At 42.4% G+C, this 12,969-nt stretch overlaps 2 protein-coding genes and 1 pseudogene across 2 annotated transcripts; 1 reads left to right on the forward strand and 2 right to left on the reverse strand.

Moving 5' to 3' along the window:
- Window positions 1-6,206: 6,206 nt before the first annotated feature.
- LOC122039833 lies at window positions 6,207-7,665 on the forward strand (annotated as a pseudogene).
- Window positions 7,666-7,757: 92 nt separating this feature from the next.
- LOC122041696 lies at window positions 7,758-10,874 on the reverse strand. The gene is made up of 3 exons (XM_042601472.1): window positions 8,379-10,874; window positions 8,231-8,296; window positions 7,758-8,127 (listed from the first exon to the last, which is right to left on the reverse strand). The coding sequence occupies exons 1-3, from the start codon at window positions 10,449-10,451 to the stop codon at window positions 7,948-7,950; spliced, it is 2,319 nt and encodes a 772-aa protein (XP_042457406.1). The 5' UTR covers window positions 10,452-10,874; the 3' UTR covers window positions 7,758-7,947.
- A 147-nt stretch (window positions 10,875-11,021) lies between these two features.
- Window positions 11,022-12,456, reverse strand: LOC122041698 (oxygen-evolving enhancer protein 1, chloroplastic). The gene is made up of 2 exons (XM_042601473.1): window positions 11,981-12,456; window positions 11,022-11,893 (listed from the first exon to the last, which is right to left on the reverse strand). The coding sequence occupies exons 1-2, from the start codon at window positions 12,314-12,316 to the stop codon at window positions 11,138-11,140; spliced, it is 1,092 nt and encodes a 363-aa protein (XP_042457407.1). The 5' UTR covers window positions 12,317-12,456; the 3' UTR covers window positions 11,022-11,137.
- Window positions 12,457-12,969: the final 513 nt, after the last annotated feature.

Below are 12,969 nucleotides of genomic sequence, written 5' to 3' on the forward strand. Positions count from 1 at the left end.
TGTGGATATCATAGTTTTAAAAGAGAGTTTAAAATTAAATCTTTCCTTTTAAAAGCTTTCTAAAAGATTAAGAAAAGATTTGAAATCTTTCCTTATTTGTAGATTGAAAGGAGATTTTATTTTTAAGAAAAACTTTCCTTTTAACCATGATAATAATTTAAAAGAGAAGTTTAAAATTAAATATTCTCTTTTATTAGTTTCTAAAAAGATTAAGAAAAGATTTGATATCTTTCCTTATTTGTAGATTGAAAGAGATTTTAATTTTAAGAGATAACTTTCCTTTTGGAAATTATCCACATGTTTAAAAGAAGAATTTTAATTTATAAAATTTCCTTTTATTAACCATGAAGGGAAAATTATTGGAGAAATTTTTATAAATTTCTAGAGACAAATTAGGAAGTTTTAATTAATTAAAACTCTCCTTGTTTATAACTTGATGGTGGCCGGCCATGTAAATTGAGAATAGGAAAATTGTTTTTAATTAAAATAATTTTTCTTTTCCATGGCAAAAGAATTAAGGAAGTTTTTAATTAAATTTCCTTATTTGCCAAGACCAAGGATTATAAAAGAGGGGGTAGAGGTGCCTTCGTGGGTGATCAACTCTATTATTCTTCTCCTCTCTTTTCCTCCTTGGTGGCCGGCCCTAGCTTCTTCCTCTTCTCTTCTTCTTATGGCCGGCGGCAACCTCTCTTTTGGAGCTCTTGATGGTGGCCGGTTCTAGCTAGGAGAAGAAGGAGAGAAAGGTGGTTTTGTTTCTTGCATCCCTTGGAGCTTGGTGGTGGCGGCCGGACCTCTACTTCTCTTGGAGAATTGTGGTGCCCGAAACTTGTAAGGAAGAAGAAGGTGCTTGGTGGTTCTCATCTCGGAAGATCGTTGTCCACACAACGTCCGAGGTTAGAAGAGGAATATGGTAGAAGATCAAGAGGTCTTTTAGAAGGTATAACTAGTAATTTTTCCTTTCCGCATCATGCTAGTTATTTATGGAAATAATACCAAATACAAGAGGCTTACGATTCTAGAATTTCGAATATGTTTTTCGATGTTATGTTCTTTTATTTTTTTCTTTTCCTTGTGATTTGATTGTTCTTTTCGGTTAACCTAAAGTTATTTTAGGAAATTAAATATTACCTTTCTATAAAAGGTTTTGTCTAGTCGGTGGTGGTTGCTCCCATATCCAAGAAGGCCATGTGCCTCGCCACGTCAGTACTGGGAACCAATTATGGAAATTAATATTTAATGGAATTAATAACTTAGGTGATTTGGATCAAACGTGTTAAGTTCCGCAGGAGATCCAAGTCTAAACCTTAAAGTACAAATAGATTAAGTTTTGGATCAAACGTGTTAAGTTCCGCAGGAGATCTAAAATTTAATTTAAAAGAACACATGGTAGCTAGGAAAAGGTTCAGACCTTTGTACAAATTTTTTGTACAGTGGAACCTCTAGGTTTTCCGAGTAGCAACCAACAATCATATTTATTTTTGCATTCATGTTTTATTATGAAAAACACAAAAATATCATGTCATGTCATACATACATCATGTAGTTATAGGAAATTTTCTTTTGAAAATTATTTCTTCTTGATGTATGCCATAACATATCATGTATTATTTTAATTCCTTGCAACTTAAGGACAAATGACATTTATTAACAAGTAGCATCCTTGGTGGATGTTCATAACCTCAAAATGCCTAGGTAGATATGCATGATCCCTAGATTAGGGCAAAACCAAACTTTACATCTCACAAAAGAACTATAAGGTGACTTGTATGTGTTTTAGTGCACATTAGATACAAGTGAGATGATAGGATGATGAACAAAACTTAAGATGTTGATTTAGTGCATTTTTGTGAGTTTTAAGTTCATCAAACACATAGTTATGTGTTTTCCAATCATTGGGAAAGCTAATGTACAAGTCATGTGCATTGAGCCCAAAGAACATGGTTGGATATCGGTTTTGAAAATGATTTCAAATATGCTTTGGAAAACCTTGGTGAAGACTATCTTTTGATAGTACTTATCATTGAAAAGTTAGACACAAACTAGAAAAAAATACTAAAGTTTTTACAAGTTTTCTAGTTTGTGTCAATCTTGGAAAATATGAAGTATTTTCTTAGAAAACTATTTTTCCATGATAATATATGCCCTAAGGAATGTCTACATGAATTTTCATAATTTTTTAAATTTTGTAGAATTTTTGGGGAGTTTCTGAAATTGACTGAAAGTGAATTTCAGCAATTTCAGAGCTTCAATCGATCACCCGATCGATTGAAGTGCCTCAATCGATTGAGAAGGCATCTCTCGCGAGCAGAAGCTCGCTGGATCGATCCACCGATCGATCCACGCAGTCTGAATCAATCAGTGGATCGATTCAGCAGGGTTCGATCGATTGGGGATGCTGATTTTGGCTGGGAAAGCCTGATTACAGCATTTTGAACCACCTTTAGTCTAGGTAACCATTCCTAACCCCTCAAAACACATTTGTATACATTTAGGGGGAGTTTTTATGATGAAAATAAGGATGGATTGGTTAAGGAAGATTAAGTAGATGTTTAGGTTGAGGTTTGGTTTCAATATTGAATTTTTGAACCTCAAAACTTCTAAATTTGGGCTTCCTAAAAGTTTAGGGATTTCAAGTTATTGTTGGTGCAATGACAGAAGTTACATGCATGTCTTTAGGGGGAGTTACTCTTTAGGGATATGAAAATCTATTTTTCATATACCTTGGAAGGTGGTTAACCTTCTTTAGTGAAAATGCTCACGGTTGGGCATTTGAATGTAATGAAGAGCGGATATCTTCATTATTCATGTGGTGTTTGCTCACGGATGAGCATTTGATGACAATGAAGGGTATGAGACCTTCATTTGAATCGTGTGTGAATATACCAAGTGGTATATGCTCAAGGATGAGCGTTTAGAATAATGAAGGGTATGAGACCTTCATTATTATATTGTGAACAACGAGTGAAGTTGTCAACAACGTTGGGTAACTCTTCAGGGGGAGAGTTTTTGATGTGTGCCAATAGGGGGAGAATGTGTGGTTAAGTTAGGCCTTCATTACCTAAAGAGGGAGTTTGCCCTCTAGGAAAGGAGGAGAATGAAAGAAACCATCATTCTTACATTGGCATGAAGGGAGTTGAGGCTATGAGATTAGCCTAACTTATAAGTGGTATTGTCAAACATCAAAAAGGGGGAGATTGTTGGCGCAATATTCCCTAGGTCAAGGTTGACCTGGTTGACTGAGCTTGAATTGGGTCAAGCTCGAGTCTTGATGTTTGGGTTTCGATGTTTGACAATACATGCAGACAAGACATGGAGATTGCAGGTGCAATTGTTCATGTGGTGAGATTATGAAGAAGAGTCAAGTAGGTCAAGGTTGACTGGATACTTGACTGAAAAATCCTAGTGAGTGAAGCTAGATGAAAGTCCTGTTGAGTGAAGCCAAGCAGAAGTGAAAGACCTAGTGAGTGAAGCTAGGCAGTATGGAAAGTCCTGGTGAGTGAAGCCAGGCAGCAGGAAAATCCTAGTGAGTGAAGCTAGGTGAAACTCCCAATGAGTGAAGCCGGGCAGAAGGAAAATCCTGGTGAGTGAAGCCAGGTGAAAGACCTAGTGAGTGAAGCTAGGCAGAAGGAAAATCCTGGTGAGTGAAGCCAGGTGAAAGACCTAGTGAGTGAAGCTAGGTGAAAGTCCCGGTGAGTGAAGTCGGGCAGAAGGAAAATCCTGGTGAGTGAAGCCAGACAAATGAGAAATCCTAGTAAGTGAAACTAGGTGAAAGTCCTGGTGAATGAAGCCAAGCACAGGAAATCCAGATAGATCAAGTTTGATCAGACATCTGGTGTTGAGAAATCCAAGTAGGCCAAAGGGATTGACCGAATACTTGGCACGGGAAATCCAGGTGGATCAAGGTTGATCGGACACCTGGTGGAGATAAGTCCAAGTGGGTCAAGGATGACCTGACACTTGGCATGAGGAGAAAAGTCCAAGTGGGTCAAAGGGATTGACCAGACACTTGGTGAGGGAGTTCTAGCAGGTCAAGGGTGACCAGATGCTAGGCATGATGTACCAACAGGTCATGGTTGACCGGATGTTAGTTTAGGGGACTTTGGACTTGTTTTTGGGCAAAAACAAGAGCTGGATCGATAAGCCGATCGATTGGGAGAGTCCCCGCGACAAGCCTCCTCCCAATCGATCAGTGGATCGATTGGGGAGAAGTGTCGCGCGAACAGAAAGCCTCCCAATCGATCAGCCGATCGATTGGGAGCCTCCGATCGATCGGGTGATCGATTGGGAGGTGTGATTTCACGCGAAAAGCCCTGGATCGATCGGTTGATCGATCCAGGCAATTTTTGAGAGCACAGAGGCGCTCTAGATCGATCGATCGATCGATCCAAAGCTTCCCCAATCGATTGGGAGCAATCCGATCGATTGGGATTTGACCGTTGGCGTAGGATATAGCTGTTAGCGTGCGTTCATCTTCGGTAGAACTTCTAGAGCTCACGATTTTCATCCCAGATCTTCACAGCGACTCCACAAAGCTCTCACGCCAGATCTTGAAGGTTCTTGGAGGCTTGTGCTGGTGCATGTCCAAGTCAAGAGGCGAGGAAGAAGCTAGGGTTAGGGTTTTTGTGCATCTCTTGTAAGCTTTTGCTTGTATTGTACTGTGAGTTTGTAGGGCTTCTCCGCCTTCGGTAGTTACCAAAAAGGAGTGTTTACATAGTGGAGGGTGCGTGAGTGTGTGGATCCTTGGATTAGTCACATTTTCTTGAGGTGGATACCAAGTAAATCATAGAGTTAGCGTTGTGTGTGTGTTTCTTTGTAATTTTCGCTGCACATCTTTGAAGAAACAAGCAACGACGAGCACGAGATCGCGCCGAGCTATTCACACCCCCCCCCCCTCTAGCTACATATTTGGTCCCAACACTAATATAGCATCGTATCAGGCCCACTATGACTCTGATGTGATATCGTATCAGGCCCACGTTTAGCCAAAGATTTAATTTTACCATACAACTACTTTGTGATTAAAATACAAAATTATATATTGTACCTGAGAATCTAAAGGTTTGACTACTTGAATCCTAATTTTGAAATATATTGACCAAAATCCCACGGATGTGCTGCATATCTTGTATGTCCAAAAAAATACTAAAGGGTGACTGTTTAATCAGCGCTATGTGTCGGTCATGTAAAATAACAGACCCTTGATGCATTCCTTTCTTCATGGATGCTTCAAAAAAAACTTTTAAAGTGACATAGGGCACTGTTCCAATGCAGTTTCTGTCCAACGTCAACTGAACCCTACACTTTATAAAAATTAAAACATTTTAATCATAATAGTTGAGATTCTCAAAATCACAGAGTTTGTAAAATGATACCTTTATAGTTAATTGATGTTGAGAGGATGATGATACACCCGATCGACTTCTTTGGGTCATTATGAGACGAGATGATTGACGTAAACCCTAGAACCCTTCACTGGCTCCTCGTGATCAGTCTTGGTTTTTGGCACCGAAATGCTTGATGCCGCTTGAGAAACACTCGAGGTCACTAAACTAGGGTTTCACAAGAGGGAAGATTTCTCCACAGAATTGGATCTGCACTTATATGTTACGAAGGAGGGAGGTAGACAAATGATCGAAGTTATTTTTTTAAAATCAAAGTTATTCAAAAAGTGGTTCGGATGCCTCGATACTTGATTACTGAACAGAGGAGATTGACGGGAGAATTATATTAGATATTACACATCACTTACCTATACTTTTTGATATATATAAAATGATAATGTGCCTTTTGATAAATATATTATACCATGTACGACTTTAGGTATATTGTAGTTAATTTAATTGATAAGTAGGCGAGAACAGGCAAAGCAGATAGTAAAAAACTGAAGAGAGCGAAAAAAAAGTCTATATATATATATATATATATATATATCAACTTTGATATTGAAAATGAGAAAGAGATATGCATTTTGGGTAATTCTAAAATTTAGGTGTGCCTTTTTAAAATGGTCGAAAAACTAAATTAAATTTTCAAGACTTTTTGTTTGCATAATTGGATGTGCCCTTTTAAAAATGGTCGAAAGACTAAATTAAATTTTCAAGATTTTTTTTTTAGCATACTTGTCAAAATAAATAAATAATTTAAAAGCGCCGAAATCATAAACTATTTATGATTAACAGAAAAGGGGCAAAAAAAAGAAACTTCCCTCAACCCGCCGCCACCGCGCTCTCTCTCCCGATCGCGTCCATGGTTTCTTCCGTTTTCGGCCATCTACCTTTCTCCTCCTCCACCCGCCGCCGCCCTCCCCTTTGCGAAATCAACAAAAGTAGGAGAATCGAGCCCTTCAATTCTATCGAGCACCGCCTCTGGAGCCGCAGCAATCCCTTCCTGTGGCCTCAACTGAGATCTCCGATCTCATATTCCGCCGCGGAAGCGTCCAGCGGAAGCAGCCAACAGCAGCCGCTGAAGACTCGACGACCTGAGGAGGAGAACATCCGCGACGAGGTGTGCCGACGCTACGAGGCGAAGATGCCGCCTGGCTTCTCGGCCTGGTGCGTGCCCTTCAACTCTCCGGATGACACCCCGGAGACCTACTCGCTCGACGAGGTGGTTTACCGCAGCCGTTCCGGCGGTCTGCCCGACGTCCGCCACGACCTGGCCGCCTTGAAGCGCTTTCCGGGCTCCTATTGGCGTGCCCTTTTGATTCCCGTGTCAGTGGCACTTTCTGGCCGTACGGTTCTGGCGTATGGTCGAAGAAGGAGTTCGTCCTCCCCCAGATCGATCCCGACCACATTGTCTCCCTCTTCGAGGGTAACTCTAATCTCTTCTGGGCGGATCACCTTGGTCGCGACCACCTCGGAGGCATGCCCGACCTCTGGGTGAAGCAATCGCCTCCGCTGGTCCCCTCTCAGCCGCCCCATCGCCGGCGTCGGGTGCGCCTCAACGGGGGACACCTCCGCAGCCCTATCTTCCTACTGCGCTGCCGCCGGCATCCTTCCATTGTCCTCCTACCAGCTGACCGCATTTCCCTCTCTCAGCTCGTTTAGCCCATCGCCAACGGCGCCACCGTCATCTCCATCGACACGGACTTCGATGGTTGAATGCGGCTCATCCGTGAGGTCACCGCAGCGCTCCCCATCTACCTCGTCAACTCCCTTAATTCCCTGCGCCTCGAGGGCCAGAAGACGGCCGCCATCGAAATCCTCCAGCAGTTCGACTGGGTCATCGTCCCCGGTGGCCACCTGGGCAACATCTACGCCTTCTACAAGCTTCTAGATGTGCCGTGAGCTCGAGCTCGTCGACCGCATCCCTCGCCTTGTCTGCGCGCAGGCCGCCAACGGCAACCCCCTTTACCTCCACTACCAGTGTGGGTGGGCTGGCTTCAATCCGGTGGTGGTCGCTGACACATTTGCCTCCGCCTTCCAAATCGGCCGGCGACCCTGTCTCCATTGAAGTGTATTTGTTGCTTCGACTCTCCATACTGGAGATTGAGGTGCTGCCGATTGAAGTCTTTAGTTCTATAACATTTTCATCAATTTGTGGGAAAATTCCCGGTTTAGTCCCAAATCATTTGATTGTTTCCTGGTTCAGTCCCTGATCTTATTTGTGACCCGATTTAGTCCCATTTCTTTTTTATTTTTTACCCATTTGATCTTTCCGTCAACTAATAGTTAAAATTAACGGAACAATCGAATCAATCCAAAAAAAAAAGCACATCAAGCTTAGTTTGCTGATGAAGAAAATAAATATGCTGATGAAGAAAATACATGAAGTATCGAATTTTAATCCTCCCACAAAACACATCAAGCTTAGTTCTCACACTTGTTTTTCCAAGTAGGCACAATTCCACTGAAACCTCCAAAAAAACTAACATAAACTAATATGAAAATTGAAACTGGATACATAACAAAATCACATCTTCTTGATGGAATATCACTTCCAACAAAATCACTTCTTCTTAAAAGATTCCTGAGAAGAATTAGACTTGACCATGGGATTTGCTGGCAAAGACGATGACTGTTCAACTCTACCTCGAACACCAGCAGAAGCTTGCAATCGTGAGACTGTTGTAAAGCTGACACTGTCTTTAAAAAAAGCAGGTGTATGAATATTCAATGATTGGTTAACCTATAACAATATAAACAAAACAATTATATTCATCAACCATATCATTTGAGAATACATTGGACTAGTATGAGTAACATTAAATTAAAATTTTTTAAAAACTTACATTTATCAAAGATATTGAACCTGAATTCCCTTCAATATTAACTCCAACTTGCCGTGCTCTTTTCACCTACATATAAGTACACAGAACCAAAGATTTCTTAAAGAAGGCAAAATAAAAATACAATAAAATAAGTTTTCATTTTTGGTACCTGTAGTTTTTCTTTTCTAGTTGGATCCAAATTATTATTTGGTAAAATAGCACTTTGTTGTGTCATGGGCTCTTGTTGTACAGCTTCTTGGTGTTGGACATTTTCAGTCCGGTTACAAGTCCTTTTGTTGTGTCCTGATCCACCGCATAATTTGCATTTTGTAAATTTTTTTACACCTCTCAACTTATTTTCAGAAGGGGGTGGTTCATCTGGTTCCCTTCTTCGCAATTTTGCAGGTCGTCCAACTTTTTCTTTGTATACTGGGGGTAGTGGGGGCGTCAAATCACATTGAGGCCACAAGTCTGGTCCATTGATAGGCATTATTCGTGCTGCATAACATCTTTTATATGTCTCTACCAAGTAATAAGGATGGACATATGCCTCTGGATCATCTTTTTTGCACCAAATGGCGCATACAACGTGCTTGCAAGGAATGCCTGTCAAATCATATTTCCTACAACTACAAGACCTACTCAACAGATCAACCGAATGTTGATCACGTCTATCATCTGACCTTGTTATCTGGTAGTGCATTTCATCTGATTTCATGGGGGAATACCTAATAGCCTCCACATAGATCTTTTCTAGCACATCTCTGATCTTTGAACAAATTCGACCTTTCCATTTCTCAGCCCTCTCTCTATTTTTTTGAAATCTGCCCATCAAAAGATTTCGTATTATCTCAAACATCTCAATTATTGGCTTCTCCCTAGCATCTAATATAAAGCTGTTAAAACTTTCGCACATGTTGTTCAACAAGATGTCTGATTTAGAAGTGGTGCTGAAATATGCCTTACACCACTGGCTTTCAGGTTTGTTCACCAACCATCCATATGCTTTTGCATCAATGTCTTTTAACTCAGCCATGTGCACTTGAAACTCTTCAATTCTTGTTGCCTTTGCCGCAGCCCAAAAGGCGATCTTAATCGCTACACTCTTGAATCCATCACGTTTCATATTGCTCTCTAAATGTCTCACACAAAATCTATGTTCAACATCAGGAAACAATGATTCAAGTGCAGGAATCAAACCTTTTTGCTTATCTGACATAAATGCCCAGGTATGTGGATCATTGCTAATACCAATGTCTTCATCTAAGAGGCGAAGAAACCATGTCCAACTATCTTTTGTTTCACGCTCAACCATTGCGTAACATATTGGAAATATATTATTATTTGGATCTAGCCCCACGGCCGATAACAATTGCCCACCATGTTCTACCTTTAAGAAGCATCCATCAACACCAATGATACGCCGACAAGCATTCTTAAATCCTTGCTTACACGCTGAAAAACAAACATATAATCTCTGAAACCTTGGACCTTCATCATCCTCCGTCAACTTCAAAACTATAGTAGCCCCAACGTCAGATCTTTTCAATTCAACACAATACTTCCTTATTTGCTGAAATTGCTCCTCGACAGAACCTTGCACCAATTTCAGCGCCTTTCTCTTAGCCATGTAGGCAGTCTTCCTCGAAAAATCTGATTGCAGGATGGTAGAAATCTCTTCCCTAAACTCCAAGTGTCCCAATTTAGGATTTGTGCTGAATTTTTTAGCAAAAGTTTTTCCCAACCATGTTGAGTTGACACACTTGTTTTTAAAATCCCGAACACAATGACTGTGACATCCATCAAAATTTCTTACTTGCCAACAGTTATCATTAGTCATCTTCGCAACATGGATCATCCAACAGCAATTATCATCATTGCACTTAGCCCAAAGCTGGATATTATCATTTTTTACAAACTTCACAGGTCTTCCTTGTCTAATGCAATGACTTTCAATTGTGAATTTTGCTTCTTTTTTTGAGTTAAAAACTAAACCAAGCTTCAACTCTAGGTTTTCAAAATCCTTCTTTGGATCAAACAATGGATAATTTGTAACTTCATCCTCATCAGAATCATGAAGACTGTTTAAACCATCACTGTCTGCACAAATATCCGCTTCACTTTCATCCTCACAGACAACCATTTTTCCTTTCATAGAGTCTATATCATTGCTAGCATAAAAATAAATAAATAACTCATTTGCTGGATTGAGATATTGAAGAATGAGATATTGAAAAGTCATTCATAAAAAAATAAATAAATAAACAAACAAAAAAACTAACATAAACATAAAAGTCACTCATTTGCTGCTTTCAGTTTTTCCAATTCTCATTCTCGTGAAATTTTCAAGTTTCTCATGAATATAAATCCTAAAGATTGAAAAATCAAATTGAAAACAAACGAGTAGAGAATAAAAGTCTTACCTTGGGCTTGTGGAGGAGTGTGGAGGAGGATTGCTAGATTGAGATGATGAATTGAATGGAGGCGTGAGCAGATCTTGGATGGTAAGAGGCAGCGCCGAAGATGACGATTTGAGGAGGAGGATCAATTTCTCTAAAGAGGCATTAGGGTTTTTAGTCTGGGCTTTAACTATTAGTTGACGGAAAGATCAAATGGGTAAAAAATAAAAAAGAAATGGGACTAAATCAGGTCACAAATAAGATCAGGGACTGAACCGGGAAACAACCAAATGATTTGGGACTAAACCGGGAATTTTCCCTCAATTTGTTTAGAAAGCTTTTTAAGACTCCAATTGTTTGTTAGTAGTCTTCGTGTGTGTTGATAGGATTGTCTGAGGTAGCTGTTCTTGATATTAAAGATAAATAAAATATATTACGTCCAGTTCTTTCAAAAAGGTACAGTTGAGGCTAAGAACAAGAGGGTGCGGCGAGAAGGCGATTTCTGATTACGATCGATAGGTTTGTTCTACTACTCCAGCTGGGCGTACCAGATTCCCTGGATCTTCACATCTTTAGGAGTCTTGGCACCCAGATCGGTGTCGGACGGCTGCAGGCTCTCGAAGACGCCGATGACTTCGCCGGTCTCGGGCTTGCTCTTGGTGACGCTGAGCGTGATGGTGCCCGTGGAGGAGGAGACGTTCTTGATGTTCTCCTTGCTCAGCTCCTCCTCGTCTCCCCTGCCGCCGGCGGGCAGCGCCACGGCGTTGTCGTACCCGGTGGAGCCTCCCCTGCCCTTTGGGTCCAGGAAGGAGGAGCCTCGGTAGGAGGGCACCAGGAACTTCCCGCTGAAGCTATCCGGTTTGCCCGTCGCCACCAGCTGCTTGACGGTGAACAGGAACGGCACGCGCTCGCCGCCGGGCAGCTGGACCGTCACCGCCGCGTAGTCGATCCCGTCCTTCTCCTCGAACTTGATGCTGCCGTCGGAGCCCACCTCAAAGGGCCCCTCGATCTCGTCCAGCGTGTACGTCAGCCGGGTCATCAGCTTCGTCTTCTGGAACTCCGGCGGCGCGTTCTTCGACACTCCCTCCGCCTTCACAGTGAACGACGTCGGCTCCAGGCACAACTTCTTGGCGTTGTACTTCCCGGGCTTGAAGGCGAAGGAGTCCACGCCGCCGTCGATACTCGGGCACTGGTTCGCCGTCCCCGTCCCCTTCACCTCCATGTACGTCTTGCTCTGGATCTCGTCGTACGTCAGCCTCTTCGGCACGCCCTCTGCGCTCGCTCCCTGTCAATCACCCCCGCGGGCATCGATCAACAAACTAGCCATCAATTAACAGAAAACCGATCCTTTTTTTTTTTTTTGCGCACGTACGGAGACGACGAGGGCGGAGGCGGCCAGTGCGAAGCCGGCGAGCTTGACGGCGTCAGTGCCCTTCTGCGCCAAGTCTCGGAGGTCGGAATGTAAAGAACAGGAGACCCTGGCGGCGGCCGGCTCGAACCCAAACGCCTTAGACAGGTGGGAAGAATACCTCACCGGCTGGCCTGCGATGCTTCGGCCGGCAGCGCCGACCTTGGACGGTTGCATCAGCGTGGCGGCGGCTTGCAGAGATGCTGCCATTTCCCCCTCTGTTGGCTGAGTGCCATCGGGTTGGATGGAGGTATATTGACAGCGGAGGATAAGAAGATCGGATAAGAGGAGTTCTGCCATTGGCTACGTGCTGATTTGCCATTTCTGATGTGGAAATTCGCTGTCGTCTTCGCTTGTCATCGCTTTAGATTGTGTGGTGGCCAGTCTACCGTCCACAGTCCATCCACAGCGTCTCTACGCTTAAATATCATAAAAATCTTTGTTGAGGTAGGAGAAATTTCACCAAACACAGACTATTTGAATAAGAAACTTCACCAAACAACAGGGATTTGTGTTAGTCGAGAAATTAACAGCAAGAATTTCTGCTATTTTGAATGTTTGTTCTTAATTTACAGAACGATATATGTTCATAGTTACTTGCCTCAATCAATCTTCTTTCTCTGCACTCGTCTCTCTGAAGAGCTCCAACCAGCGATCACAACCACAATGACAAGCGACTCTCTTTCCTCATTTAGGGGAACGCCCATACTTTCTGACAAGCGGTGGTGGCCTCGGCGAGCACAAGGAGGACCAGTAGCGCGAGTGCACCGGCAGGTGACGAATACGGAGAGCGTGGCAAGGGAGTGGGAAACAACGAGATCCAGAGCGGAAGACGGCGAAGTATCCGAGCATGCATATCGCCCATAACATGGAAACGAAATGGGGAAGGAGCCATTGCATGGAAGCGATGAACTCCATCTAGATGGCTGGCGGAGGAAGCACACAGAGAGCTT

This window comes from Zingiber officinale, chromosome 2A, assembly GCF_018446385.1.
Source record: "Zingiber officinale cultivar Zhangliang chromosome 2A, Zo_v1.1, whole genome shotgun sequence".
NCBI classification, from domain to species: domain Eukaryota; kingdom Viridiplantae; phylum Streptophyta; class Magnoliopsida; order Zingiberales; family Zingiberaceae; genus Zingiber; species Zingiber officinale.

Excerpts from the sequence above, each read along its gene's own strand:
- LOC122041698 (XM_042601473.1), bottom strand. The coding sequence starts at position 12,316 with ATGGCAGAACTCCTCTTATCCGATCTTCTTATCCTCCGCTGTCAATAT. Across the intron at positions 11,894-11,980 it reads CCTCCGCCCTCGTCGTCTCC|GGAGCGAGCGCAGAGGGCGT; the intron begins GTACGTGCGCAA and ends GGTGATTGACAG.
- LOC122041696 (XM_042601472.1), bottom strand. The coding sequence starts at position 10,451 with ATGACTTTTCAATATCTCATTCTTCAATATCTCAATCCAGCAAATGAG. Across the intron at positions 8,297-8,378 it reads CTAGAAAAGAAAAACTACAG|GTGAAAAGAGCACGGCAAGT; the intron begins GTACCAAAAATG and ends ACTTATATGTAG. Across the intron at positions 8,128-8,230 it reads GTTCAATATCTTTGATAAAT|GTTAACCAATCATTGAATAT; the intron begins GTAAGTTTTTAA and ends ATATTGTTATAG.